We start from the raw sequence: 27,316 nt of genomic DNA, 5'->3' as shown, positions 1-27,316 counted from the left end.
CTGATGCCAAGCTGCCTTAGCGTATGTCAGAATCAGGCCTTTGAAACATTGATTCCAGCTTAACCAAGTTTTTGGCTTGCGAATTGAATATCCCTCGACTTGGAAGGATTAGATTTTATCGGTAGATGTCAGTAAATGTTGATTTCACTGTACACACAAACCATGGAGAAAAATTTCCATTGATGATAACTGAAATTTACAAATAGGCACAGTAAAGAAAATGCTGCTTGAGAACTTACACTTTTTAACTTTTTGAATCTCCGTGTCCACTGTCATAAAATAATTATTGTCTGACTAAAATATTGTCTGACCCCCCCCCCCATTCCCCACAACTGTGAACAATAATATTGATAAAAAAATTAAACTAAAAGTTTAATTAGATAAATACAAATTCTTACAAATAAATATTAATCTTATCTGTCAAAATTACATATAAAACCAAAAAGAAAAGGAGTACTTGTGGCACCTTAGAGACTAACCAATTTATTTGAGCATAAGCTTTCGACAAGTACTCCTTTTCTTTTTGCGAATACAGACTAACACGGCTGTTACTCTGAAACATATTAAACCAAATGAATTCTGCCAAGCCTAAATATCACTCCTTAGACACGCAGTTCTGTGAGCTCATCAGGACAGGGGGATGCTGATGTCCATGTGAAGCCCCAGTGACCACCCCCCCACACACACACACCAGCAGAGGGGGCTTGTTGCAGGATCGGAGCTTTTTGGGGACATTTCTCACCAAAGCTTCCAAGGCTGGAATGTTCCCAGTGATCTGGCTCCAGCTCAGCAAACAGCCTGAGTCAGTTCCAGGAAGGAAAACACCCAGCTGCTGCTGCTGGAGGCGGGGCATATTTCTGAGCTCAGGAAAGTGAAACTACCCCTGTTCCACTGCCTGGAGGGAGCCATGGCTGCAGACAACCCCGCAGAAAGTCTCCAGGAGGAAGCGACATGTCCCATCTGTCTGGAGTATTTCACAGAACCTGTCACTCTGGAGTGTGGGCACAATTTCTGCCACGTCTGCGTCAGCCAGTACTGGGAGGGATCCAGTACAGACACCTCCTGCCCTCAGTGCAGAGAAACTGCGCAACAGAGAAACCTCAGGCCCAACCGGCAGCTGGGAAACATGGTAGAAATCGCCAAGCGGCTGAGTTTCCAGGCAGCGAAGGGAGCAGGAGCGGGCGGGGTGTGTGGGGAACACCAGGAGACTCTGAAACTGTTCTGTGAAGAGGATCAAACCCCCATCTGTGTGGTTTGCCATCTTTCCCGGGCTCACAGAGCTCACACGGTGGTTCCCATAGAGGAGGCTGCCCAGGAGTACAAGGTAGGGAATTGCTGTCAAGTTTGATGGGTAATAACTTTGGATTTTCATTACAGGCTGATTTCACTGGACGTTGCCTGTCACAGGTGTGACGCATCACTCAGCTCTGTAAAGCCTTCATTGTATGGGAGATGCTGAAACAAAATGAATGATCTGGCAGTGTGGCAGCAGAATCAGAATATCAAGTCTTAAAAGATATCTGCTGTGGGAAACTTTTCTCTGAGATTCTGAATGCTTTTCAAACCCAGCTTCCACTGCTGAAAGAAGGGGACTTTTTACACAACGGACAGTGTTAACAATCAGTGAGATTTAAATCACAAGAGCTGCAGGCCAGTCTATGTGAGTGTGTTACCTTCAGACTGGAGAACTGATCACCCCCCCGCCCCCAGCCCCAGTTCTGATCCCTGCTCATTTATGAAGCTGTTTTGCTGGATGCAAAGGCTGCTTTTCTGCCTCCTGTCTCTCACTAGCCCCTGTTGGCTCCCTCCCTCGCTGCTTCCCTGCAGCAGCACCCCAGGGGTGTCAGCTGAACAGCACCCCAGGAGCTCTCAGCAGCAGCTGCAGCCTGGGCCCTTGTCAGGGAGGAGGAGAGAACTCGAGGACTCAGAGAAAAGAGAGAGAGTGAAATGGGGAGATCTCTGGCGGGGGCTCAGGAGGGAACTCTGGGGAGCTGCCATGGGTGTTGCACAGAGCGGGGCTGACGTGGCAGGAGCACGTTGCTGTGCTGTGTGAATGAATCACACCCTGTCAAAGGGGAAGAGAGCGCTGGGTTATTACAGCTCTGGAGCCGTTATAATTATGGGTGGCCCATTCCCCCAGACCGAGTGTGTTCCCTGTTCCTCACTGACCTCCAGCCACATCACAGCTTCACTCTGCACAGTTAACGGGACTGCACTGGTTCAGGTGCTCAGCTGCTGCCTGAGGGAGGCCACATGGGCGCCTGGACAGACAAGAGCACAGTGGGGTCTTGTTCCTGGCCTGGGTCTGGGGTACAGTGGAGCGAGGTGCTGTCCCAACCTCTTCACTCTCACTGGCAGGAGGGATCGTTCAGAACTTTCCCAGCTATTTCCCCTCTGGCCTGTGCTCAGGGATGGAAAACTTCAGCTAAAACACAGGACTTGAGAAGTCCTGAGTGTCTGCACGAAGCAGATCCCCCGCTCTGAGACTGGCGTCTTGGCTCCCATGAGGCCTTTGGGGCCAGCAGAGCCAAGTCAGCTGCTCGCTTCCAGGGTATTTTACTGCTCCTGTATGAAATGCCAATATGGATAGGACTGTCCACCCATCGGACAGGCAGACTAATGGCTGTTCATTGCACACGATGCCCCTGCAGGTGAAACTCCAGGGAGCCCTGGGCCCTCTGAGGAAGAAGCTGGAAGAGGCTCTGGCTCTGACCTCTGAAGAGGAGGAGAAAACCACAGAGTGGCAGGTGGGTGTCCAGGTTTATTCCACCCTGAGCCCTTCTGCCTGCAGCGTTCCCAGGAATGCCGGGGCCCTAAAGCTCCAGGATGAGGTTATGAACCTGCTCTGGTTGTTTGCTCCGTGGCACAGGCTTGGTGCCAGCCATGGGGGGTGCATGCCTCCAGCGTCTGGGGAGCCCTGGCATGAGTGCTGGAAATTCCCCAGTGCCTGGATCATCACCCTGCCCACTGCTCCAGACCCATTTGGCCTCCTTTCCCCATGGCCCCACCCAGGTTCCACTCCTGCTCTGCCCCATGCCCTGCTCCCGCTCAGCCCCCTTCCCAGAGGCTCCCAGCTCATGATTCACTGTTGCAGCTTGCTCCTCTCCCCCACCCCCTCCTGCAAGGCCCCCTCACCTGCTACTTGCTCCTTTCTGCCCCCTCCTGCCTTAAGGGTGAGTGACAGGGGAGGGGCGGAGAGGAGCAAGTGGCGGGGTCCCCCACACAGCTGATGGGCGGCAAGCGGCGGGTGCTGCGGGGTTCGGGGGAAGAGCGGGAGCAAGGGCACAGGGCGGAGCGCAGGCAGGATTCCACAGGCGGCAGGTCTGCAGCCTGCCTCCAAAGGGAGGGGCGCTGCATCCTGTTTGGGGAGGCTCAGCCTCCCCTGGCCTGTGGTACCTGCCATCCAGGGTGCTGGCAGCATCAGGCTGTGTCTCTGGTGGGGATCTCAGCGCAGCAGCTCCTGTAGGAGGAGGAGGAGGGGCAGTTCCTGGCCCTTGTACAGTGGTGCAGACCCACCCCTGAGATCTCTGATGGGGCAAATTCTCCATACTGGGTGCAGTGTTTTCACTATTCCATGGATCCTGTTTCCCTCCTGCAGATGGGGAGGGTGTGTCGGCTGCTCCAGCCATCAGTTTTCAGTGGCCTCCATGACAAAGCTCTGCAGCTTCTCTGCAGCCTGGAGGAAACAGATTGTTCCTTCTCTCCCTGCACCCACAGTCCCTGCAATGAATTTGCCCAGTGCCTGGGCCAGACACTGGAGCTGGGAGCTGGGAGGAGGATTTGCCCCCATGGGTGAGGTTCAGATTCGCTCAGCTGGCTGGGCTGGGGGCATGCTGGGAGCTGAGCTCTTCTGAACATCAAACGCAGTGGCGGGTGTGGAGCTCTGTGGAAAATCTGCCCCCAGGGGCGTCTACATGGCCCCAGCAGCTAGCTGCAGGCTAGTCCCTGAGTGACACCCAGGGGTCTGGTTGGGTGTGAACAGCCCGTGCTGCTGCGGCTTCATAGCTACCAGTACCCGAGCTCGCTAGATCAAAGCTAACTGGGGTGTGTCTACATACGGTGCTGTCAGACCTTCACTGCAGTGTGGACACCCCCTGAGTGAGCAGAGCCAGGGGCAGGTCAGTGTAAAGCCAGGCAGCGCTCGGCCACCTCACAGCCTGTCTTGCCATCACGTGGCCACTTCATCCCAGGCACCTGCTACTGTTACTGTGACTTTACCTGTGCTTGTCTGTAGCAGGTGATGAACCCATGGGACAAAATGTCTGTTCTGGTTCGCCTGCCTTTTCCAGTGAAATCCCTGCAGAGTGCGTGGGGGGCGTGAGGAAGACGCCAGCAGCAGGGAGGAGAGGAGAAGCCGGTGTTCCACTATTCAGATGAAAATGGCTATTTACAAGAGCTGAAATGCTCAGAGCTGGGTGCCCCTGGTTCTGCATCTGAAGCCGTGTTTAGAGCCCGGCGGAAGTGGGCTGGTTTCCAGAGGACAGAACCACAGCAGCTCCCATTGCCCGCACCGGAAGCAGTTGGTGCTCAGTTCCTCAGACAATAGGGATTTAGGTGCATAACAATTAACAGCCGTCTTGAATGTGTCCGGCAAAGTTCCCAGCTGGCGCCATGGAGGCGGCTGCACCTTGGGACAGTCACTGGGGTGGTTCTGAAACCCTTGATTATCGCCCAGAGAGAGCGAGTTACGTCCCACAGCACCAGAGGTCACAGCCCAATGATCAGTGTCACTCGGTGCAGAGTAACTGCAGCCCCAGCGACTGTGAGATGAGGCCCAGCAGGGGCGTCCAGTCCTGCACTGAGAGGGGCCGTCATGGGCCTGAGCCAGGTGGGGAGTATTCCCATGGGCGGGAGCAGGGCCCGGGAGGTGACAGGCCCCCATGAAGGATGCACTGTCCGTGTCTGATGGGGGGAGATGTTAGGGGATATGGTAACGCTGCACCACTCGAATTAGCTGTAACTCAACAGCTCCCAGGGGGCAGGAGGGGAAGGAGGCTGCAGGCCCACGGCCCTTTGCAGGGTCCAGGCCACATGCACAAAGCCTCGGGCAGGTGCCCACAGGGTCTCCTGAGGGGGCTGGGGCTTGTCAGGGCTGTACCCGAGTTGTCTGAGTGCCCTGTGGCTGCCGCGCTCCCAAGGGCGGGGTGGGGGTTAGTCTGGGGGATTGGTCGGTGTCCAAAGCCCATTGGCAGATGGGCCCAGGGGTGCTGGAGGGCTGCGCTGGGGGCTCGGGTTAGCCGGGGCAGAGATACGAGGTGGACGTTACAGCGCTCAAGCAGCTGCCTCTTCAGACACTGAGCACGGCCCGCCCCCACCACACAGGTGAGCCGGACAGACAGACGGGTTAGAGCCCTGCACAGGGAAGGGGAGGGGGGTCAGCACAGGGCACAGGCTGGTGGGGGGAAGGGCTGGGGGCTCACACACTGGGGTTTCAGGGAGGAGGGCTCTGGGGACAGGGGCTGGGGAAGCTGCTGAAGCCCCTGGCCCTTTTGGCATCTCAGGGAGAGTAAGAGGGACTTTTCCCAACATCACTGTGGCCCGAGTCACACTGGAGGGCAGGCTCACCCCAGGGTCACCCAGCAGCTCTGGGCTGAGTTGCAGGGGAGCTAGAGAGGCCAGTGCAGAGCAGCCAGCCCGTCCCCCTACCAGGATCAGCACCGGCTCAGCATCGTTCCCACGGCTCCTTTCAGAGAGCAGGTGGGGACACAGCTGGCATCAGCAACCCGCTGCTCTGTGATCCTGGAGGGCTTCCTAAAGGCTGCGATCCCAGGGGCACTGGGCCCATGTGTATGGGGCACTCGGCCAGGCTGGGTGAGGCCAAAGCCAGCCCTGACAATATCCTGGGCGCCCAACAGCCATGTGAGCCCCAGGATGGCACCCAAAGAACTATTAGCACCAGCCCTAAGTCCTGAATGTTGCAGCCCTGGGAGCTGATTGTCAAAGAAGGAGCATCACCCACATCCTGCTGTGACGGGTCCCCCGGGTGTCTGAGTGCCCAGCACTTGGCACCCAAATCCCTCCACAGACGCCCTGTGCAGCCCCCTGTAAATCTTTACTGTCCCCTCGATTTCTCCCCACTCCACTGTGTCCATCCCGTGCCACCTGCAATAACGTACTGCGTCTTTACAAAGCACCGTAGACAACCCCGCTATGGAACTGGTCATATTAAGTCAATACCCTTAAAAACTGATACTGATCTAATATCCCCTGTTTCATGGACAGAGGCCCAGTCCATGTAATACAACGTCTGGCTCACGTTTTCTCTCTGCCTTTCCTATTTTTCTATCTCAAGGGGAAAGTGAAGAATAAGAGAGAGATGATTGCAGGTGAATTTAACAAACTGCACACACTGCTGAGAGAGGAGGAGCAGATGCTTCTGCGGAGCCTGAAGGAGGAGGAGAGGGAGACTCTGCAGAGACTGCAGGAAAATGTCACCAAACTCTCCCGGCAAAGCTCCTCTCTGCAGCAGCTGATCACAGAGATAGAGGAGAAATGTCAACAACCGGTTGCGGAGCTGCTGAAGGTGAGACGGCATCAAAATTCTCCACCCATCCAGAATTATAACTCAGCTCCATGGGTCTGGATTCCAACAATTAGAGTCAATGTGTTCTGTGGTTTACTGACAAACAGAACATGAGGCTAAGGGCTCCATCAGTTCCCAAATATCGCAGTTCATGATACAGGGGAATTCTCCTCATGGAGACCCAGTGAGGCCATGGGAGATTAAATGGATAATACAAAAATGATACTGAGCTAAACCCATCCCTGCTCTGACCCCAGAACACTGGACCCAACAGTCAATAAACACAGATACTGGTGTGTTGTGTCCCTAGAAGGGAGAACCCTTGAGCTAAATTCCTGTCTCCCCTATATGTATGAAACAAGTGTTCAAAACAGTGAAGCCTGGGAGGGTTGATCTATTTTCTACAAGAAAGTTTGATGCCCAGAGTGAAACTCACTCAGTTCTATGCACATTGTGTTAATACAGGACATTGATTCTCTTTTTCCTTTCAGGATGTGACAAGCACATTGAGCAGGTGTGTTTCCTATGTTCATTGCTCTTATATTCTTGGTGGTGGTTCTGGAATGTTGTGTGTACAGAGCAGCTGAGTGATGATGGGACGTTATCTTCATAGGAGCGAGAATGTGAAACTCCAGAAACCAGAAGCTATTTCTACTGACCTGAAGAACGTATATAAAATTTCCCTTGACATGAGGGAAGCGCTGAAGAGATTTGGAGGTGAGTGGCATCTACTGGGACATTCAGCTGTATTGTGCCTGGGGATCTGGACAGAGCCTGGGACCCCAGGACACGCTTGCACCCAGCTGACAGGCTTGGAGCTATGTGAGAGCTGGAGGCTGATGCGCTGAGTGCTGGGCAGTTTGCCCGCTACTTACAGCCACCTGCTGGTACTTGCCCAGGTGTCTAACCAGGCCTCATCACTGTGACATCCTGACCCCTCCGTGGCTGAGTTAATGGGTGTCCCTGAGCTAGGTGCTGTGAGGCCTGGACTGGGCCCACTGTGCTGGGAGCTGCACAGACTGGTAACGGATGATGTGTCTGTGCCTCTCTCCTGGGATACGTGAGGGCTGCGTTGTGTGGCCACCGCTCAGCACTGCCCCAGCCCCCTTTAGCCAAGGCTGGCCGAGCTTTCTGAGCTGGAGGAGAGGCCGCTCTGGCTGCTGCGGTCTGACCTGGGCCGTGTGTTACTGGGTAACAAGCTGAACCCTACGGGCCCCTCGTCTGTTCTGAGCACAGCCCAGTGTGAAGCTGGGTCAGTGGTTTGCTGCTCAGTGAGGTGAGACTCACTCACAAGAGTGTGACCCTGTCACAGTGTCTGAGCGTGGGCTGCCCCCATCCAAACCCCACCCCACAACTCCAGCGCGGAGACCGGGTAGAAAGGCACAAACCTGACGGCGAGGAGGGACAGAGAAGAAACTAAGGCCGAGGAGAGGGGGAGTGGGAAGGTTCAGTGAGCTCGGTCTCTGAAAGTTGAACTGGCCCTTTCATCCTACCCCCGCCCTCCTCTCTTCCCACCCCCCACCCCCAGCAGGGGGCAGTCGAAGGGGCCAAGCTGGGTGCGTCTGTCCCGGCCGATGGAGGCTGCGCAGTGGGTGCCGGCTGCAGGGCCAGGATCTCAGGGCTCCGGGGAGCAGGAACCCCAGGCTGTGGGGGAAGCAGCTTCCTCTCTGTGGCTGGCTGGAGCCAGCACATCCCTGCTCCCCTCCCCCATCGCTGCCCCCAGCCCAGCCCAGTCTGGGCCCACCGGACCCTGAACACGGCTGGGCTCTGGGCCATTCCACAGCCCTGGCCCCTGAGCCTGTCGGGATCCTGAGCCAGTCACCTCCGTGCCTCCTTCTAGGGGATCAGCAGCCGCTGGGGAGCCTCCTGTCACCCCCCGGAAACCCCGTCCTGGGCAGGGCCCCAGGCCCTGAGTCACTCGCTGGCTGCTCCCGGCTGGCCAGGCCCAGGGTCTCCAGCAGGGCCCTTGGTGCCGGCCCCGTGCTGGCTGCCAGAGCTCCCAGCCCCTGGCCCAGCCCGGCCTGTTGTCCCAGCGCCGACCCCTCCCCTGCGGGTGGGGGGGACCCTGCTGCTCTCAATGGCTGAGCCCCCCCCTCCCCCCCCCCCCGCGGCCTCTGGTGCTGCGCTCGCAGGCTCAGCCCGTGCCAGGGCCAATGCGGCGCTGCTGGGGCTGCTCCTCCCCCGGCCCCTGGGTTCTCTGGGTCTGGGCGAGTGGCCGGGCGAGTGGGCAGGGACCTGCTCAGAGACACGCGCCCTGTGCTGCCCCCGGAGGGCAGAGACCAGCCAGGGCCAGGCAGCAAAGCGCCACCGCGCTGGGATTAACCCTTTCCTGCCACCCCCCCCAGCAGCCCCAGCCGGTCAGTGCCACTCGACTGCCCGCGCTCTGACCCCAGGGACCCGGGTCCGGCAGCCGAGGGAGTCGCTGGGTGAATGTGTGGGGCAGAGTAACCAGGGATCCCTGCACCCCAGGGTCCCCGTGTGCAATGGGGAAGGCCCCGCGCTGTCATGCAGCCCTTAGGGGCTGGGCAGTGAGTGTTGTTATTGGTATAGTGCCCACGAGTGAGCCAGGCACTGGAGACAGAACACGGGGCTGCCAGCCCCACAGGGCTCCTGGTCTGAGTGCAGACGAGGCCCAGCAAGGGCAGCAGCAAACATTGGAGGTGGGGACACGGGCGTCCCATTGTGAGGCCAGCCACTCCCTGAGCCCACCCTGTGCCTGTCTTCTGGGTGTGGTAGACAGTATTCTAGGACCCTGATGGCTCCATGCTGGACCCTGGGTCACCGCCCAGGGAACAGGACATGGCAGAGGCAGCCTGAGGTCGGGGGGAGCTGGAGGCTGTGGGGGAGTGGGAGCATCCTGGGAGCTGGGACAGGGACACTGGATGCCAGGTGGGTGGCCCAAAACCCTGTGCTGTGTTCGCTCCAAATTTCCACTCTGTGCTGCAGGCTCTGTTGGGGTCAGATGCTGTGGTGAGGGGCCCGCCCAGACAGACTGAAGAGAGCAAGGCTCTGTCTGCATGGGGAAGGGGCAGCAGTTCTGTTAAATTGGTTCTAGTTTTGTAGACTCATCGTGCGGTGGCGCCCTCACGTACCACCCTCAGTCATTTCAGGGTGTCTTGGCAAGCATCTTGCCTCAGTTTACCCTCTTCAGCACTTCTTAAATTACTCCTCACAGTCCAAAAGACCTGAGAGAAATGTCCCCTCCTGGGGTCCGCTCTGAGTCCAAGTAAACCCCAAAATAAAATCTTTTCCTTCACTCTGCTCCAGCCCCTCACTGTTTTCAAGTCAGGAGTCCTCAGTCCTCCTTCCCAGAGCTGGGGTCATTTCAGACTGTGCCTTTATTCTCTGCATCCACTTTCTCCAGCCGGGGGCAGCTCTCCAGGGCTCTGTCCTTCTACAGCTCCTGCTGTCATCTTTGGCAGCGCCTCCCCGTTAGGGGAGCTCCTCTGTCTAGGACAGTGGTTCCCAAACGTTTTTGGTTATGCCCTCTGTCAAGGTTCCTTCCCCACTCTGAACGCTAGGGTACAGATGTGGGGACCTGCATGAAAAACCTCCTAAGCGTCTCTTTACCAGCTTAGGTCAAAACTTCCCCAAGGTACAAAATATTCCACCCTTTGTCCTTGGATTGGCCGCTACCACCACCAAACAAATACTGGTTACTGGGGAAGAGCTGTTTGGACACGTCTTTCCCCCCAAAATACTTCCCAAAACCTTGCACCCCACTTTCTGGACAAGGTTTGGTAAAAAGCCTCACCAATTTGCCTAGGTGACTACAGACCCAAACCCTTGGATCTGAGAACAATGAAAAAGCATTCAGTTTTCGTACAAGAAGACTTTTAATAGAAATAGAAGTAAATAGAAATCACCTCTGTAAAATCAGGATGGTAGATATCTTACAGGGTAATTAGATTCAAAACATAGAGAACCCCTCTAGGCAAAACCTTAAGTTACAAAAAAGATACACAGACAGAAATAGATATTCTATTCAGCACACTTCTTTTCTCAGCCATTTAAAGAAATCATAATCTAACACATACCTAGCTAGATTACTTACTAAAAGTTCTAAGACTCCATTCCTGGTCTATCCCCAGCAGAAACAGCATACAGACAGACACACAGACCCTTTGTTTCTCTCCCTCCTCCCAGCTTTTGAAAGTATCTTGTCTCCTCATTGGTCATTTTGGTCAGGTGCCAGTGAGGTTACCTTTAGCTTCTTAACCCTTTACTGGTGAAAGGATTTTTTTTTTCTGGCCAGGAGGGATTTTAAAGGGGTTTACCCTTCCCTTTATATTTATGACACCCTCCCTTACCTGGTTTGTGCCCCAACCCCAGGAGCTGCGGTCGGGAGCTGGGCCAGGAACAGGGCTGCAACTGGGGCTAGGAGCTGGGGGCCGTGTCTGGAAGTGGACCCACTGTTAGGGCCGGGAGCCGCAGGCTTCAGCTAGGAGCGAAGCCGCTGGTGCAGCCTGAGCTGAAACTGGGGCTGCAGTTGGGGCCAGGAGCTGGGGGCTTTGGCCCGGAGTGGACCCACGGTTGGGGCTGGAGCTGCAGCTGGGGTCACAGCCTGGAGCAGGGCCAGGAGTCGGTGGCTGAGGCTGGGGCTGCAGCTGGGGCTTAGGGTGGGGCCAGAGTGGAGGTGGCGGCAGAGTAAGGCTGGTCGGCGTTCCCTTCCCGCCACCCATAGGGGCTGGTCCATGCCCTGCCATGCCCCCAAATGTTCCTCCACACCCTCTAGGGGGGCACAACCCACAGTTTGGGGACCACTGCTCTGGAAGCACCCCTTCCAGGCTCCTTGCTCTGGAGAGCTCTCCTGGGAGCTCCTCTTCTCGGCAGCTTCCTGTCCCTAGGATTCCTTCGGCTGAGCCCCGGTAACCCTTTTTCAGGCTCATTAATTATTTAGCTGCCAACTAGTCACATAGGGATTTAATTACTTCCAGGTCGGTCTGGGTTGTCCCATTCTCCCTTACAGGAGCCTGTCACAGGTAGTCTGGTCCCTAACTCCCATAAAAGGGCCAGCCCTCTTCATACATTTCCCCCCACCCCCAGAGCCAACCTATATTCCAAGGTAGGCTTGACCATGGCTGATACTTGGTTATGTTCTGCAGCTGGGGTGGGGTGGGAGGTACTTCCTGCCCTGCTGCCACAAGGAAATCTGCAAGGCCCTTGGCAATAATTTTATTCTCGTCACCGAAGCGTGAAGTTTGATTCCCCAACTTTCTGTGTAGCTCATGTCATGGGTAAAATCCCCCATAGTCTTCAGCATGTCATAGTTCAGAACAACTCTTTGGCCATAGCAGAGATAGTCAATAACACTGGGCTTTCGTCATTGGTGTGATGGTCCTGTCGCAGATATGGGCTGGCTACGGAGCTTCCCTCTCAGCCAGATACACACCAGATGTGTTCATCACAAAATCCTTGAATTTTCCGCCAAGTATGACTGAGGTCAGCTTAAATATGGTATTTTACACCCAGCGCTATCTAGTGGTTGAACAGCAGAATACAGTTTAGCGTTCCATTACATCTCCCCCTTTAAGTTCTACATTTCTACCATTTATAATATTTACATTATCTCACTGTCTGTGAACTTCAGTGCAGATCAGTCTGTTAGGTGTCTCTGGAAGGTGCTGGTCTTTTAATTACACAACCCGAACAGGTAACAGCTTTGTCATCTGGCTGTTTATTAGTTCCAATGACTGACTGTGGTCAGTCTGAAATCCTTGAGTCATCTTCTTTTTCTGCATCCATCATCTGCAGAGTTTGCTCAGTTGATTGTTCTTTCTGAGGAACAAATTGTAGATGTTGACAGTTTCTGTTGAACTCTCCTCTCTCGGTCTTGATCACATACAGCCTGGGTGTTGAATTCTTTTTCTTTACAACACCTGGAATGTTCCATTCTTTTTCTACATCCAGTTTGACACAAACATGGTCATGGTTCTAGGCCTGGTAGTTTTCTGAGTGATGTCTGTTGTAAAAGTGTTTGCAAGCTCTTTTTGCCTTTTTATTCAATTTGACTACTTTTTCCATGTCTGACAACTTTGGAGGTAGATTCTTTTCCAAAGTTGGGAGGGTAGTTCTGAGTCGTCTTCCCATCAGGAGTTGTGCTGCACTATATCCAGTAGCTGCTATTGGGGTGATCTATAACTCAGTAGAGCAAAGAATGGATCTTCCTGCTGAAGGATATTCTTCACTGTCTGTGCAGCTCTCGCAGCCTCTCCATTCGCTTGTCAATAATATGGGCTTCTCGTAATATGAGGAAGATCATATTTTGTTTGGATAAATTAAATTCTACGTCAGTGAATTATGGTCCATGCTCTGTCACAAGTTCTTCTGGAACCCTGAAATGCCCAAAAGTGCACTTCACTTGCTCTATAACACTCTGGTATGTTATGTCTTTCAAGTACACTCTTTCTATGTACCTGGAAAAATAGTCCACGACTACCAGGTAAAGATGTCCCCTGAATTCACATAACTCTGCAGCTAGTCTCTTCCAAGGCCTCTTTCATTCAGACTAGCTCCTTGTTAGTGTCACTAATTACTACTGGCCATATCTTTTTCCCCGCAGCCTTCAGTAAAGAGCTATGGGAGCCCATGGGGAAATATTTCTACCCAGGGCAAATTTAACAGGAGCTCTGGAGTGTTTCATAGCTGATGTCCTGAGCCTGCCCTGCCCGTAACTGTGCATTTCTGGCGATGTTGACAGTCACTCACTGCAAGTCACTGGGATTTGGGCTCCTAAGTTGCTGGGACACGTTTGAAATAGAGCTGGGTGTAATTTGGGGGGCAAATAGTTTATTTGCTGAAAAATTATATTTTGGGTTGACAAACTATTCCTGAATCCATGTCGAGTTTGCTGAATAGTTTCAATGAACAGAGAAAGGTGCCAACGCTTCCCTTCCAGCCTTTAGCCCTGTGGCTGGGCCCTCAGCGGGGAGCCCCCGGTTCCATCCGACCATAGGATGTGGGGCAGGAATTGGAATGTGGGAATCCAGGTTAGGGCTGGAACTGCTGGGCTCTGGGTGTCTGATGTGGGGCTCCCACAATCTCTCCTGCTGAAGACGCCCCCCTGTGTCTAAACACTGCCATGGGCATGGGCCAAAGCGTGGGAGTGAGACTGACTCTGCAGCCCAGTGGGTCGGGCTACACCTGGCAGCCCAGACTCCAGCTCCCCTGGTCTAGTGACCCTGTAAATACTGATCCATAACCCCAGTGAGGGGAGGGGTTCTGGCCCCTGGCACAGCAGTGTCTCAGCCATGTCGGTGCCCCACTGCAAACCCCGAGTGCAGATGCACTGCACGGGTGTGAACTGGGCCTAGCCCCTGGTGCAGCTTCTCCCAGATGGAGTGGGCAGCAAGTGGGGAAATGCCCCCTCCCCCACCCACTGCCCCAGCCTCATTAGCAATGGCCCCTAATCCCCCCAGCACCCCCTCAACTCCTATCTCCCTCTACCCTGACCCCTTCCGGCAAGCCCAGACACCCTGCCCGTGCCCTAGCATGGAGAGTCCCAGCTACGCCCCGTGGGTCAGGGCTGCACCCCCAGTGTGTGTAGGGATGGCACCAACCTGCTCTTAGCAACAAACCAGCCACACACGGCCCCAAAGCAATAGAGATTCCCTGGGGCCTGCCCCCTTCACCTCCCTCTATCCCCCTGGCACCTGCCCCTCCCTTACTCTTCCCTCAATTCCTGTGGCCACCTGACCCCTGCCTCTATCCTGTCCCCTCACCCTCACCCCAAACTCCTGCTTCGCCCCTGGGACCCTGCCCCTCTCCCCACCTTTGTCTCCCTGGCATGTGCCCCTGCCCTCCACCCACCTCTGTCCCTTGGCACCTGCCAATCTCCTCATGCCCCTGTGCCCACCTGGCCCCTGCCTCTATCCTCACCCCTCCCCTTCTTCTCACCCCCTTTCTTCTCCCCTGGGCCCCTGCCCCTCTGCCCGCACTTTGCCTCCCTGGCATGTGCCCCTGCCCTCCACCTCTGCCCCCCTGGAACTCACCCCTCCCTTCTCCCCCTGCCGTCCTGTCACCTGCCCCTCTCCCCGAAACATCCTTTGCACCCTGGAGCCCACCCACTTCACCCCCTACTACCTTCTGGAATGAACCTCTCCCCTTTCCCCCTCTGCAGCTATTTCTCCCCCCATCCTCTCGCCCCCCCCACACCCCTGGTGCCTGTCCCTGCCCTCACCCCCTCTGCCCTTTCATGCCCCCCACCCATCACCCTTCTCTGCTGTCTTGGCTCCTGCCCTTCTCACCCCCCTCAGCCCCGCCTGTTACCCGTCCCTCTCCCCACCCTCTCTGACCCCCGGCACCCTTCCCTTCCTTCGTCCCCCTGTGCCCACCCCTCCTCTAGCCCCACTCTGACTTTCCGGATCCTGCCCCTCCCCATTCCCCTCTCCTAACACCTCCCTCTACCCACCTGCCCTGCCTCTCTCCTCGCCCCTCTCTGGCCCCTCGTGCACACCCCTCCAATCGTCCCCCTCTCTACCTCCTGGTGCCTATCCCTCCCTCCTCTGCCCTCCCTGTGTCTGCCCTTCTGCTCAACCCCCTGGCACCTGTCCTTTCCCTGCCCCCCCCCGCACTCTCCTGGTGCCGACCCCTTCCCTCACTCACCCTGCCCCCCGGTACCTGCCCCTCCTCTTGCCCCCTTCCTCCCTGATGACCACCCCCCTCACTCCCTCTGCCCCCTGACTCCACTCTCCTCATGCCCCTCTTCCCCCATGACCCATGACTTGCCCCACCCTCTGCCTTTCTCGTGACCACCCCTCCTTTCACTCCCCATCTCCTGGCACCCACTCCTCCCCACCCCCTTCCCTCCTTTTTGTCTGCCCCCTTCCTTTACCCACTTCTGTCCCCTGGCACCTGCCCCTTCCCCTCTGGCACCCACCTCTTCCCTTGCCCCCCTCTGCCCCCAATACTGCCTCTTGCCCCTTGTTGTCCCTGGTGCCTGCCCCATTCCATGCCTCACCACTGTCCCCCTGGCACCTTCCCCTCCCACTGTCCCATTGCTGCCTGCCCATCTGCTCTCCCTCCTGTGCCCCCTGGCTTTCACCCCTCCCCTTGTACCCCTCTAGTCTCCCTGCACCCACCCCTTCCCTTGCCCTCCTACCCACGGATGACCACACCTTCCCTCACCGCCCTGCCCATTAGCCCCTGGTGCCTTCCCCATCCCATGTCCCACCACTGTCCCCCAACCCCCCAGCATTTGTCTCTGCCCCTGGTTCCTGCCCCTTCCTTCTCCCTCCCTGGCCCCCACTTCTCCCCTCAGTACAAGCCACTTCCCTCGCCCCCACCCCCTGTTGCCTGCCCCTTCCCTTGCACCCCCTCCCCTGCCACCTTCCCCTTAGTTCTTCCCCCTTCCTTTCCCTCACTCTCTGCCTCCCTAAAACTGGCACCCCTCACCTCCCTCTAGTCCCCTGGTGTCAGCCCCTCTGTTCACTCCTCCTCTGCCCCCCTGAGGCCCATATCTACCATTGAAAATGTAACCCTTCTGCCTGTCAGAGTTGGCAGCAACAAGGGCCGGGTTCAGTATCTAGGGGTTCCACTCCAATAACACAATGCAAAACCGGCTCGAGCCCCCACCCCGTGACCTGGGACAAATACATACTACCCCCGCTGGGCGCCTCCAAGAGGCAATACTTCCCCTCTCGTAAGCACAGAGTCTGAGTGTAACAAAAAGCCTTTTAATAACAGAGAGAAACAATGTGGCATTATGTTGGGGAAACACCACCAACAGGATTCATAACACAACCCACGAGCAAAAAACCCATCCCAAATTGGGGCATGCCCCTTTCCCTTTGGTTCTTGAGTCCAGCAACCCAAAGTCACCAAAAGTCCCAAAAGTCCAATGACCCAAAAGTCTCTGTCCCTGGTCAGGGCAGCCCCAGAGTCCAAAAGTTTATCTGCAGAGTTTTACTCCCCAGTCTGGGTAAAAATGTGCCTGTGGGGGCGGGGGGGGGAGAGAGAAGAGGTAAGGGGCACCTTACATGACCTGAAGCTGACTACCCCACAGTCCGCTGGCCATCCTGCAAATTGCTCTGCTCGACCAGCCGCTCTGCTCGCTGTCCCACCATATATTTTCAGGCTCCCCCACTACTTAACACAACACTCAGTGATGTCAGCTCTTAGTAAGTTTAGCTCTTTTGTGATTTCAGCTTGTAGTAGGGGGCCTCAGTGTTAGTGCACCGTTAGCCCAAAGTGAATTCAGCTCAGCAGCCTGTAACTAGACTCCCAATAAAATCAAAAGTAGCTCTGATATTCCACAGTGGAAAGAGAAAGAAGTGCAATTAGCATGTATAGCCCTCACCAGGGAAACCCAAAACACCAAGTATTAATACCTGTTCCCAACCCCTCTCAATTCACAGAGTTTTGGAACCCATGTCCCTTGCCTAGTGAGTACTACTTAGTTGATGGCGAGTCCCTCCATCATAACAAAAGGCCAAGTACAGTTCCACTGTCCTTGATTCCCATAATCAGAGTAATAATAATTTATTCTTCCTGCCCCAATAACAGAGACACTGGGGATCCCACAGCATCCAAAGTGACCACTTGGGCAGCTATGGCCTCATTCTAGGCCGGGTGGGTGTGCCTATGCAAATGAGATCAGCCCTTGAAGTTCTTTTCCACAACTTGCCACACCTCACCACCAGGTGTCAGGGTAGAGCCCATCCTGACCCTGCTTACACTACCATCTGCCTCCAGGGTGCCTGCCCCTTCCTTTGCCCCCTCTGCCTGCCTGGTGCAAACCCCTTCCCCTGCCCACCTTTGGGCCCTCTGGTGTCTGCCCCTCCCCTCCCCATCTCTCTTCCCCCCTCATGCCCACATCTCCACACCCCTCTGCCCATAGGGCACGCCCTTTTCCACACCCCACTTTCTGCCCCCCAGTGCCCGCCCCTCTCCTCTCTCCATTCCTTGTATCTACCCCTCTGCTCATCCCCCCCATCCCTCCTGGTGACTACCCCTTACCTCCTCCCACCTCTGTCTTCCTGTCACCCACCCCTCAGGCCCCTCTCCCCCTTTATGACTGCCCTTTCCCTCGCTCCACTGCTGCCCCCTGGGGTCTGCCCCACCGCTTGCCCCGGCATGTCCCTCTGAAACCTGTCTTACCCCCACCCCTCTTTGTCCCCTTTTCACCTGCGCCTTCTTCCACCCCCTCCTCTTCCCCTGGTGCCAGCCCCTCCTTCTACTCCCCCTCTGCCTCCCTAGCGCCTGACCCTCTGTTCACCCCTTGTGTCCCCTGGTGCAAGCCCCTTCCCTTCCCCCCCCATCCCCCAGTGCCGCCCACCCCTTCTCTATCCCACCTTTTGGACCCCTGGTGCTCAGCCCTCCCCTCATCTTTCTCTTTCCCTTGGCACCAGTCCTGCCTCTCTACGCCCTGATGCATGTCCCTCCCCTTCTCCCTTAGCCCCTGCCAGTGCCTGTGCCTTCCATCATCCCATTCTGCCCCCTGGCACATGCTCCTCTGCTCACCCTCCCCCTGAAGCCCCCTGGCACCTGCCCCTCCTCTTGCCCTCCTCCACCCACTGCTGACTGTCCTTGCCCTAGCCAGACCCTCTGCCCCCAGGCTCCTGCATCACTCTGTCCCCCTGGTGCCTGCCCATTCCCTCCCCACCATGGTCCTGGAACCTGCCCCACTCCTCATCCCCCCCACCCCCTGGCATCAGTCCCTCCCCTTGATTCCCCCTGCCGCAATGGAGCCCTCCCATTCCCTCACATCCCTCTCCCCCTGGTGCCTGCCCCTTCCCTTGCTTGCCTGTGACCCCTGGGGTCCATCCCCTTCTTCTGCCCTGGTGCCCACCTGTCCCCTCACCCCCTGCAGCCCCTGGGAACCTGCCCCTCCCTTCACCCCGCTCTGTCCTCCTGGTGCCCGCTCCTCTTACCCCCCAGTGCCCTTGTGCCTGTCCCTCCCCTCTGCCCCTCCAACCTCTACTCTTGTCATCTGCCCCTCCCCTGTCCTCTCCCAGCATCAGCCTGTCCCCTCCCCCACTGACACCTTCCCACCCCTCCCCCGCTCCTCCTGCCCTTTCCCCCACAATTTCCTTCTCCCCGAACATGCCCAGACAGGAGCTGTTCAGTGGCCCCCTGGATCTGGGGGGAGGAAGGCCCTGTCCCCACTGCCAGGGCAGACAGGTTTTAAAACCAGCCCGTGACACTCCCCTGACCCAGTTACAACCAATTGTGCCCCCGTGGCAGCTTTTCTGCCTCACAGCCGGGGCTGAGCTGTGTGTGTGTTTGCTCCCAGCCTCCTGCCTGACCCTGTGTGTGCCCTGGAGCCTGATGGGGGAGTCGGGGCCGCTCCAGCAGGGATCAGAGAGCCCAGGGGCCATGCACACACATTGCAGAGCCACTGGCCCAGGGTCCATGCACTCCGGGGTATCCTACCACACAGAGCTGGGAGGGAGGGGGGCATCCAGGGCAGTTACACAAACACCGCTGGGGGTCCTGTTCGGGTTGCCACCTCTGAGGTCCAACAAAACAGGAAATCTGCCTGCTTCATGGACATCACCTGTCCCCTCACCCGGGCACCGTCTCCCCATCCGAATCCCGGGAGAGGGCACCAGCCACCACAGGCTCCAGCTCCTGGACTGCCCCAAGTACCAACCTCACCGAGCAGGACATGGCTCCAGATCTACCCCGCTGCCCCCGGCAGTGACCCCCGCAGCTGGTACCTGCACAGGGGTGACTGGGCCCTGCTGGCCCTGAGCTCCCGATCTCACTCACTGCTCCGAGCTGCCCCGTCTCTGCAGCTCCCAGGCACTCTGGACCCAGAGCTCCCTTTGCGTAGGCACGGTCACCCCGCAGCTCCCCCATTACAGCCATTGACACACCTGGGACTTGTCACGTCCTGGGCAGACTCACAGATTTCCCAGGAGAGTGACGTGGACAAAGGGACAATCCTGGGAAAACCTGGACAGGTCGGGTGCCAACTTTCTAATCTCACAAAACCGAACACCCCTGTCCCGCCCCTGCCCTGAGGCTCTGCCCTTCCCCCTCTCCGGGGCCCCACCCTCGCTCACTCCTTCCCCCCTCCCTCCCTCGCTCACTCTCCCCCACCCTCACTCACATTCACTGAGCTGGGGCAAGGGTTTGGGGTGTGGGAGGGGGATGAGGGCTCTGGCTGGTGGTGCGGACTCTGGGGTGGAGCCAGGGATGAGGGGTTTGGGGTACAGGAGAGGGCTCCAGGATGGGGCAGGGAATTGGGGTGCAGGGGGGATGGGCTCTGGGCTGGGGGTGTGGGCTCCAGGTAGGGCCAGAAATGAGGGGTTCAGGGTGTGGGAGAGGGCTCCGGGCTGGGGCAGGGGGTTGGGTGCAGGGGTGGTGAGGACTCCAGCTGGGGGTGCGGACTCTGGGGTGCGGCTGGGGATGAGGGGTTTGGGTTGCAGAAAGGGGCTCCGGGCTGGGGCCAAGGGCTTCAGAGTGAGGGAGGGGTGCGGGCTCTGGGGTGGGGCAGGGGATGAGGGGTTTGTGGTGAAGACAGACGCCTGGCAACCTTGTGGACAGGTATCAACCCTAGGTCCTGTCCACACGCCCCAGTAACACCCTGCTGAGCTGGGTACAGGCAGCCACATGCCAGCCCAGGCCCCTGGCAGGGACGCTGAGCTGCTATGGTCACTAACAGTGTTAACTCTGCCACGTGCCCCACACCACACCCCAGGAACAGCTGTAACCTAGACTCGTGGCAATGCAGGGCTGGAAGGGACCTGGAGAGGTCACCTAGCCCAGCCCCCGGTGCTGGGGCAGGGCCTAGACCATCTCTGGCAGGGGTTTGTCCAATCTGTTCTTACAAACCTCCAGTGACGGGGATCCCGCAGCCTCCCTTGGACCAGGTCCAGAGCTTCATTGCCCTGAGACTTAGAAAGTGTTTCCTCATCTCCAGCCTCAGTCTCCCTTGCTGCAGCTTGCACCCATTGTTCCTTGGACAGGCCCTCGCCCTGCCCACTGCGGGCACTGGGGGTGTCACCAGGTGTGAGCATCGCTGTTATCGCACTAAATGGCTGGGGGCGCTGGGCTGGCTCAGGGGGGCAGTGAGGGAGCTGGGGCCTTTCACTCCCCAGTCACCGATCTCAGCCCAGGCTCAGAGTCCGGCTCCCAGTGAACAGGAGCTCACGTCATAATTCTTGTCAACGGCAGCCTGACCGGCCACCTCCGCAGGGAGGCCAAGGCCTGAAGGGGCCACAGGGACGGTTCCACCCCAGGGAGAGGCTCCAGCAGGTGTCAGGGCTGAGCCACGTTGGCAGGAGAGTGCGGGGCTCACATGGCTGCTGTGACACCCTCGTACCCTCGATACCCAGAGCTCCAGCAAGAGGGGTGTAAACCCCACTTGTACCCCCAGCACTGAACTCACTGACACTGCCCCAAGGCCCCCTCTCCTCCCGGGGTTGGGGGGGTGAATAAATGGCACTGGAAGAGAGGGGCCAGGAGACCATGGCCCCATCACTTTTACTGATAGGAGGGCTAGGTCTCCCACTTTTTACCGGCTGTAAGGGCTAGCGATGGGGGGCGGGAGGGGGCAGAGAGGAGCGACCTTGGGGGCAGAGTGTTGGGGGGAAGAGGCGGTGCGGGGGGTGGAGTCTTGGGGAGAATGGGCGGTGCGGGGGCGGGGTCTTAAGAAGGAGCTCCCGGAGAAGGACCCACATGGGAGGGCGGGGCCATGGTACAGGCACCGGTGGCCCCTCTACTTTTAGGGAGTTTCCATCACTCCTGGGGAGAGGACCATCCCGGATCCTGATCCACGGGCACATCTGTGTATTTGCCGGGTGCACAGAGCTCTCCAGGTGGAGACACTTTCTCACTGACCCAGGAATCGGTGCTGGGAGGCCCCACTGCCCAGGAGGCCAAGGGCTCTCGTTCCCCTGCCCTGGGGATGAAGGGAGGGGCCCTGGGGCTGCTGTTCCCTGTCCCAGGAATGGGGTGAAGGGGACATGGACACAGACAATCTGCCCCCTTGCGCTGTGAGGGGCAGACCTGGCTCCACGCTGGGCTTCAGAGCCTGAGCTCCAGCCTGAGCGTGAACGTCTATGAGGCTATTTTTAGTGCCAAAGAGGGAGCCCCACAAGCCTGAATCTGTCCACCCCGTTCGGAGACTCGCTGCCGCGGGCTGTGTACATGAACCCAGAGTGTGTCCAGAGTCTGGGTCTGAAAGTTCCCAGCGCGTCTGATCCAGGGCTGGTTAATGAGAGGAAGGCGGGTGGCTGGCGCAGTCGTTAGATGGAGACACCGGGGCCCCTGGGGCTCTGGGACGGTCTCTGTGACCATTGTCTGCTCTGGGAGACGCCCAGGTGCAGCTGCAGAGGGTCTGTGCCGCCAGCATCATCCATGGGACAATCGCTCTGGGCAGAGTTCAGGCTGATTTGTGGGGGTCTCCATTTTCAGCCTGATTTTGGGGGCGAGATCAGGGGCTCGGGGAATTTTTTTACCCAGGTCAAATTAAATAGCAGCTCTGGAGTGTTTCACAGCTGATGTCCTGAGTCTGACCTGCCTGTAACTTTGCGTGTCTGGGGATGTTGACAGTCACTCACTGCAAGTCACTGGGATTTGGGCTCCTCAGTTGCTGGGACACGTTTGAAATGGAGCTGGGTGTAATTTTGGGAGCAAATAGTTTATTTGCTGCAAAATTATATTTCGGGTTGACAGAAACTATTCGCGAATCCATGTCGACTTTGCTGACGATTAACAGAAAGGTGCCGCCGCTTCCCTTCCAGCCTTTAGCCCCGTGGCTGGGCCCTCAGCGGGGAGCCCCCGGTTCAATCCCCCCGTGGGACGCCATGAGGGCTTGAGCTGCTGGCTCTGGGGGTCTGATGACGTCCCCCTGTGTCTAAACACTGCTCTGGGAACTGGCCAGAGCGTGGGAGTGAGACTGACTCTGCAGCCCAGGGTGTCGGGCCCTGACCTGGGAGACCCAGAGTCCAGCTCCCCTGCTCCAGTCCCCCTGTAATTATTGATCCATAACCCCAGTGACGGGAAGGGTTACGGCCCCTGGCACACCAGTGTCTCAGGCCATGTCTGCCGGGGTTTCCTTGCACCGGTGCAAACCCCCAGGGCAGACTTGCTGTGCGGATGTGAACTGGGACTGACGCCTGGTGCAGCTTCCCCCAGAGGGAGGGGGCAGTAAGTGGGGAAATGCCCCCGTCCCCCCCACTGCCCTGGCCTCATTAGCAACAGCCTATTAGTATGTATTTACCCCCCGCCCCAGAATCCTCCACTGCATGGCCGCCCCAGTGAGCCCAACCCAGAGCACTGCCCCATGGCGGACGGACTGGGCCAGGAGAGGGGAGGGGCTGGCTGTGGGGTTTGCCTGGGTGGAAGGTGGTGCCCTTGGCGCCCGCCGGCATGGAGAGTCCCAGCTGTGCCCCTTGGTGCAGGGCTGCACCCCCAGTGTGTGTGGGGCCAGCACCAACCTGCTCTTAGCGAGAAACCAACCACACATGACCCCAAAGCAAGAGAGATTCCCTGGGGCCTCCCTCTCCCTCAGCCCTCTGCCTCCTGCCCCTCCCTTACCCTTTTCTCACCCCTGTGCCCACCTGGACCCTGCGTCTATTCTGACCCCTCCTTCTCCCCCCTCCCCTTCTTCCCACCCACTTTCCGCTTCCCCAGGCCGCTCTGTCCCCCACTTTGCCTCCCTGGCATGTGCCCCTGCCTTCCACCCACCTCTGCCCCACCGGAAAACCCCCTCCTTCCCCCCCTCCCTCCTGGCACCTTCCCCTCTCCCCCAAACATCCTCTGCACCCTGGAGCCCACCCATCACCTCACATCCCCGCTATGTCCTGGCATCCACCTCTCCCTTTTCCCTCCTCTGCTGCCATGTCTCCCACCCCTTCCCTCACTCCCATCTGCTTCCCTGGTGCCTGCCACTTCCCTCACCCCCTCTGCCCCCTGATGGTCGTCCCACCCCTCACCCTCTTCTGCTGTCCTGGCTTCTGCCCTTCTAACTCCCCTCAGCCTTCCTGGCACCTGCCTCTCTCCCCACCCTCTCTGACCCCTGGCACGCACCCCTTCCCTCACCCCCCTGTGCCCACCCCTCCTCTAGCCCCACTCTGACCCCCCGGCACCTGCCTCTCCCCAATGCCGTCTCCTAACACCTCCCTCTACCCACCTGCCCCTGCCTCTCTCCTTGCCTCTCTCTGCCCCCTGGTGCTTGTCCCTCCCCTCCTCTGCCCTCCCTGTGTCTGCCCTTCTGCTCAACCCCCTCAATCCCCCTGGTACCTACCCTTTCCCTTACCCCCTGCACCCTTCCCTCCTTCCCCCTGCCCCCCCAAAAACCTGACCCTCCCCTTGTCCCCTTCCTCCCTGGTGCCTACCCCCTTACCTCCCTCTGCCCCACTGACCCCACTCTCCTCTCGCCCCTCTGCCACCATCATCCATGCCACCTTCTCTTTGTTTCTCACTCTGCCCCTCCCCTCGCCCTCTGGCTCCATGACACCTGCACCCCTCACTACCCCTCTAGTCCCCTGATGCCAGCTCCTCCTCTGCCCCAAGTCCCAGCTCTACCCTTGCCCCCTCTGCCCGCCTGGTGCCTGCCATTTCCTTTGCCCCCTCTGCCCGCCTGGTGCAAGTCCCTCCCCTCGCCCCCCTTTGGACCCCTGGTCTCTGCCCTTCCCCTCACCTCAGCACTGCCCCGCCCCTCCCCCTCTCCTAATCTCTGGGTCCCACCCCTCCCTTCATCCTCCCTCTGCCCCCCTGGTGCCCACATCTCCCCTCACACTCCTCTGCCCCCCTAGATCCTGCCCTTCTCCACACCCCTCTCTCTGCCCCCCTTCTGCTCACCTGCTCCCTCACCCCCCATTCTGCCCCCCGGCACCAGTGCCTGCCCATTCGCTCCCCCCATGGTTCCACCTCCCCACTCCTCATCATCTCACCCCCCGGCAGCTCACCCTCCCCTTGATTTCCCCTGCCCCATTGGAGCTCCCCCATTCCCTCACACCCCTCTGCCCCCTGGTGCCTGCCCCTTCCCTTGCCCCCTGCAGCCCCCTGGGGTCCGTCCCCTTCTTCTCCCATGGAGCCCACGCCTCCCCCCATCCCCTGCAGCCCCCAGGATCCTGCCCTTCGCCCCCCCTCTGTTCTTATGGTGCCTGCCCCTTCCCTTGTCCCCACATTGCCCTTCTCCCTGCCCCTCCCCTCTACCCCTCCCCCCTCTGCTCCTGTCACCTGCCCCTCCCCTCTACCCCTCCCCCCTCTACCCCTCCCCCCTACTCCTGTAACCTGCCCCTCCCCTCTACCCCTCCCCCCTCTGCTCCTGTCACCTGCCCCTCCCCCCTCCCCCTCCCCCCTCTGCTCCTGTCACCTGCCCCTCCCCTTTCCTCTCCCAGCATCAGCCTCTCTCCTCCCCACTGACACCTTCGCACCCCTCCCCCGCTCCTCCTGCCCCTTCCCCCCATTGTCTCCTCACAGACAAAGGGACCCTGACTCCCCTTAAGCAACACCCCCCCACACCCAATGATTAACAGGGTTGCAGGTTAATTTCGCTTCGATCCCAGTGACCAGCCCCTGCCCCCAGCCCTGACTCTGTGATTCTCTCCCCAGTGGACATGACTCTGGATCCAGACACGGCAAATCCCCACCTCGTCCTGTCTGAGGATCGGAAATGTGTGAGCGATGGAGACAGACGCCAGGATCTGCCCGACAACCCTGAGAGATTTGATCCTTGTGCCTGTGTCCTGGGCGCTGAGTGGTTCGCGGGCGGGAGGTGTTACTGGGAGGTGGGGGTGGGAGACAAGACTGAGTGGGACCTGGGGGTTTGCATGGAATCTGTGCGCAGGAAGGGGGAGGTCACACTCACACCTGAGGATGGATACTGGGTCGTGCGGCTGGAGGACGGGAAATACGAGGCCTTCACCTCCCCCTCGACCCCCCTCCCCGTGAACGTCCGGCCCGGCCGGGTGGGGATTTTCCTGGACTATGGGGCGGGCAAGGTCTCGTTTTACAATGTGACTGACGGGTCCCATCTCTTCACGTTCACTGGCACCTTCTTCGGGATGCTCCGCCCTTACTTCCATCCTGGTCTCCATGCTGAGGGTGAAAACGCGGCTCCCCTGATCCTCTGCCCGGTCGAGGGGAATCTCGGTCCCTGACAGTCACAAAATAAAATATTAAATTGTCAGATGGGGTTGTTCCGTTACAATGTACGTGTGTCATAAACATCACAACTACACACATGTGCAGCTGCTCTCTCCCTCTCCTCCTCTCGCTCTCTCTCCCTCCAACCCCCCCTTTATTGTCTTGACTGGTTCTCTCTGGGAGGCAGGGCACATACACCCACCTCCTGCACTGCACCTTTGAAAATTAATAGCTTAAAAATGATAGAATTAATGAAGCAATATATTTAAATTCACTCATACAAGATTATATAATATTCTTTGAAGTTCTGTCAGCATTAATTCACTTTCTAGCTGCATATAATCGGTAATCAAGATTTGACCCTTCCTTGCTTTTCCTCACAAAACATGGTCCCCAACCTCAAGTGCTGTATTCTTAGATACCAGGGGTCGGCAACCGTTCAGAAGTGGTGTGCCGAGTCTTCATTTAGTCACTCTAATGTAAGGTTTTGTGTGCCAGTCATACATTTTAACGTTTTTAGGAGGTCTCTTTCTATAAGTCAATAATATATAACTAAACTATTGTTGTATGTAAAGTAAATAAGGTTTTTAAAATGTTTAAGAAGCTTCATTTACAATTAAATTAAAATACAGAGCCCCCCCCGGCCCTTGGCCAGGACCCGGGCAGTGTGAGTACCACTGAAAATCAGCTTGCATGCCGCTTTTGGCACACGTGCCATAGGTTGCCTACCCCTGTGAAATACAAAAACGTCTTCTATAATCTCATCTTTGTGGTTTATTTTTCTTTAGAAATATTATTTGCAGGGAATGTCCTGTCAGTGTCCACTGTTGATTTCAGAGTACTGCCAGGCTTTCCATGTTCTTGGGTCTAAGGACACAACAAATACAGTTTGATAAAGAAATAGAGAAGGGGTTGTATTCCTTTACTCAATCATCACAAATTAACTTAATTGTAGTAAAGATGCTGGCACTTAATGACACATAACATGAAATTTGGTGACGTTTTATTGGAAGACCTTTCTTCTCGGCCATAAATCAGTCGAAAGGGTGCTATTTTTGTTGTCATGTGAGGTTTAGAGTACAAAGAAAAGAAAGTTGCTCCAGGAAATTCATCACAATTCTTCTGGGTTCTGTCCACCACCTTCTGGAATGCTCTGTAAAAATAGTGACCGATTGGTCCAATTCCTTGATGTTAGCGATTGAACCTAATTTCTGGAAGAGCTGGCTGAGCAGAGTGTGAGGGGAGGCACATCACATGGCATTACTAGGACCACTTTTTGTTTTAAACGTGATGTGTTATGAACATTTTCAATGTAATAATTCAGTTTTGAAGATTTATTCACAGTATGCCATCCATGGCAGAGTGCCCTAAATGTACGTTGATTATTTGAAAATAAATACCCTAACATTATCTTGTGATGGATTCATTTGTGGCTTTATTCAGTCTGCTGCTGTCTTGATGGCATGGTCTGCTGAAGCTCTGTGTCACCCGGCCATGATTCTGTATTTGACCATCTAGTGAAAATAACACCAAATGTAAACTGTTATCTCGTTATTCAATTCCGAACCTAGATCTGCCAGTATCTGCTCTGGACAGCCATGTTAATATATCATTTCACATGTCTTCTTCTCCACCTCATGTGCTTTCATAGTTCTAAGTGGAAATTCTTCTACCCATTTTGAAAAATCATCTGTAGCTCTCAGTACATACTGGTATCGCTTCTGGGGTACTAGATATCGCCCGATTAAA

At 56.9% G+C, this 27,316-nt stretch overlaps 1 protein-coding gene across 1 annotated transcript; it reads left to right on the top strand.

Moving 5' to 3' along the window:
* Positions 1 to 856: 856 nt before the first annotated feature.
* On the top strand, positions 857 to 26,977 carry LOC140898337 (E3 ubiquitin-protein ligase TRIM39). Its single transcript, XM_073312028.2, has 6 exons — positions 857 to 1,324; positions 2,652 to 2,747; positions 6,293 to 6,523; positions 7,015 to 7,037; positions 7,137 to 7,240; positions 25,034 to 26,977. Exons 1-6 carry the CDS (start codon positions 908 to 910, stop codon positions 25,579 to 25,581), a joined length of 1,419 nt encoding a protein of 472 aa, XP_073168129.1. The 5' UTR covers positions 857 to 907; the 3' UTR covers positions 25,582 to 26,977.
* Positions 26,978 to 27,316: the final 339 nt, after the last annotated feature.

This window comes from Lepidochelys kempii, chromosome 14 (genome assembly GCF_965140285.1).
Source record: "Lepidochelys kempii isolate rLepKem1 chromosome 14, rLepKem1.hap1, whole genome shotgun sequence".
Lineage (NCBI taxonomy): Eukaryota > Metazoa > Chordata > Testudines > Cheloniidae > Lepidochelys > Lepidochelys kempii.
The sequence above is the reverse complement of the archived record's forward strand: the minus strand, read 5'-3'. Positions and strand labels throughout refer to the sequence as shown.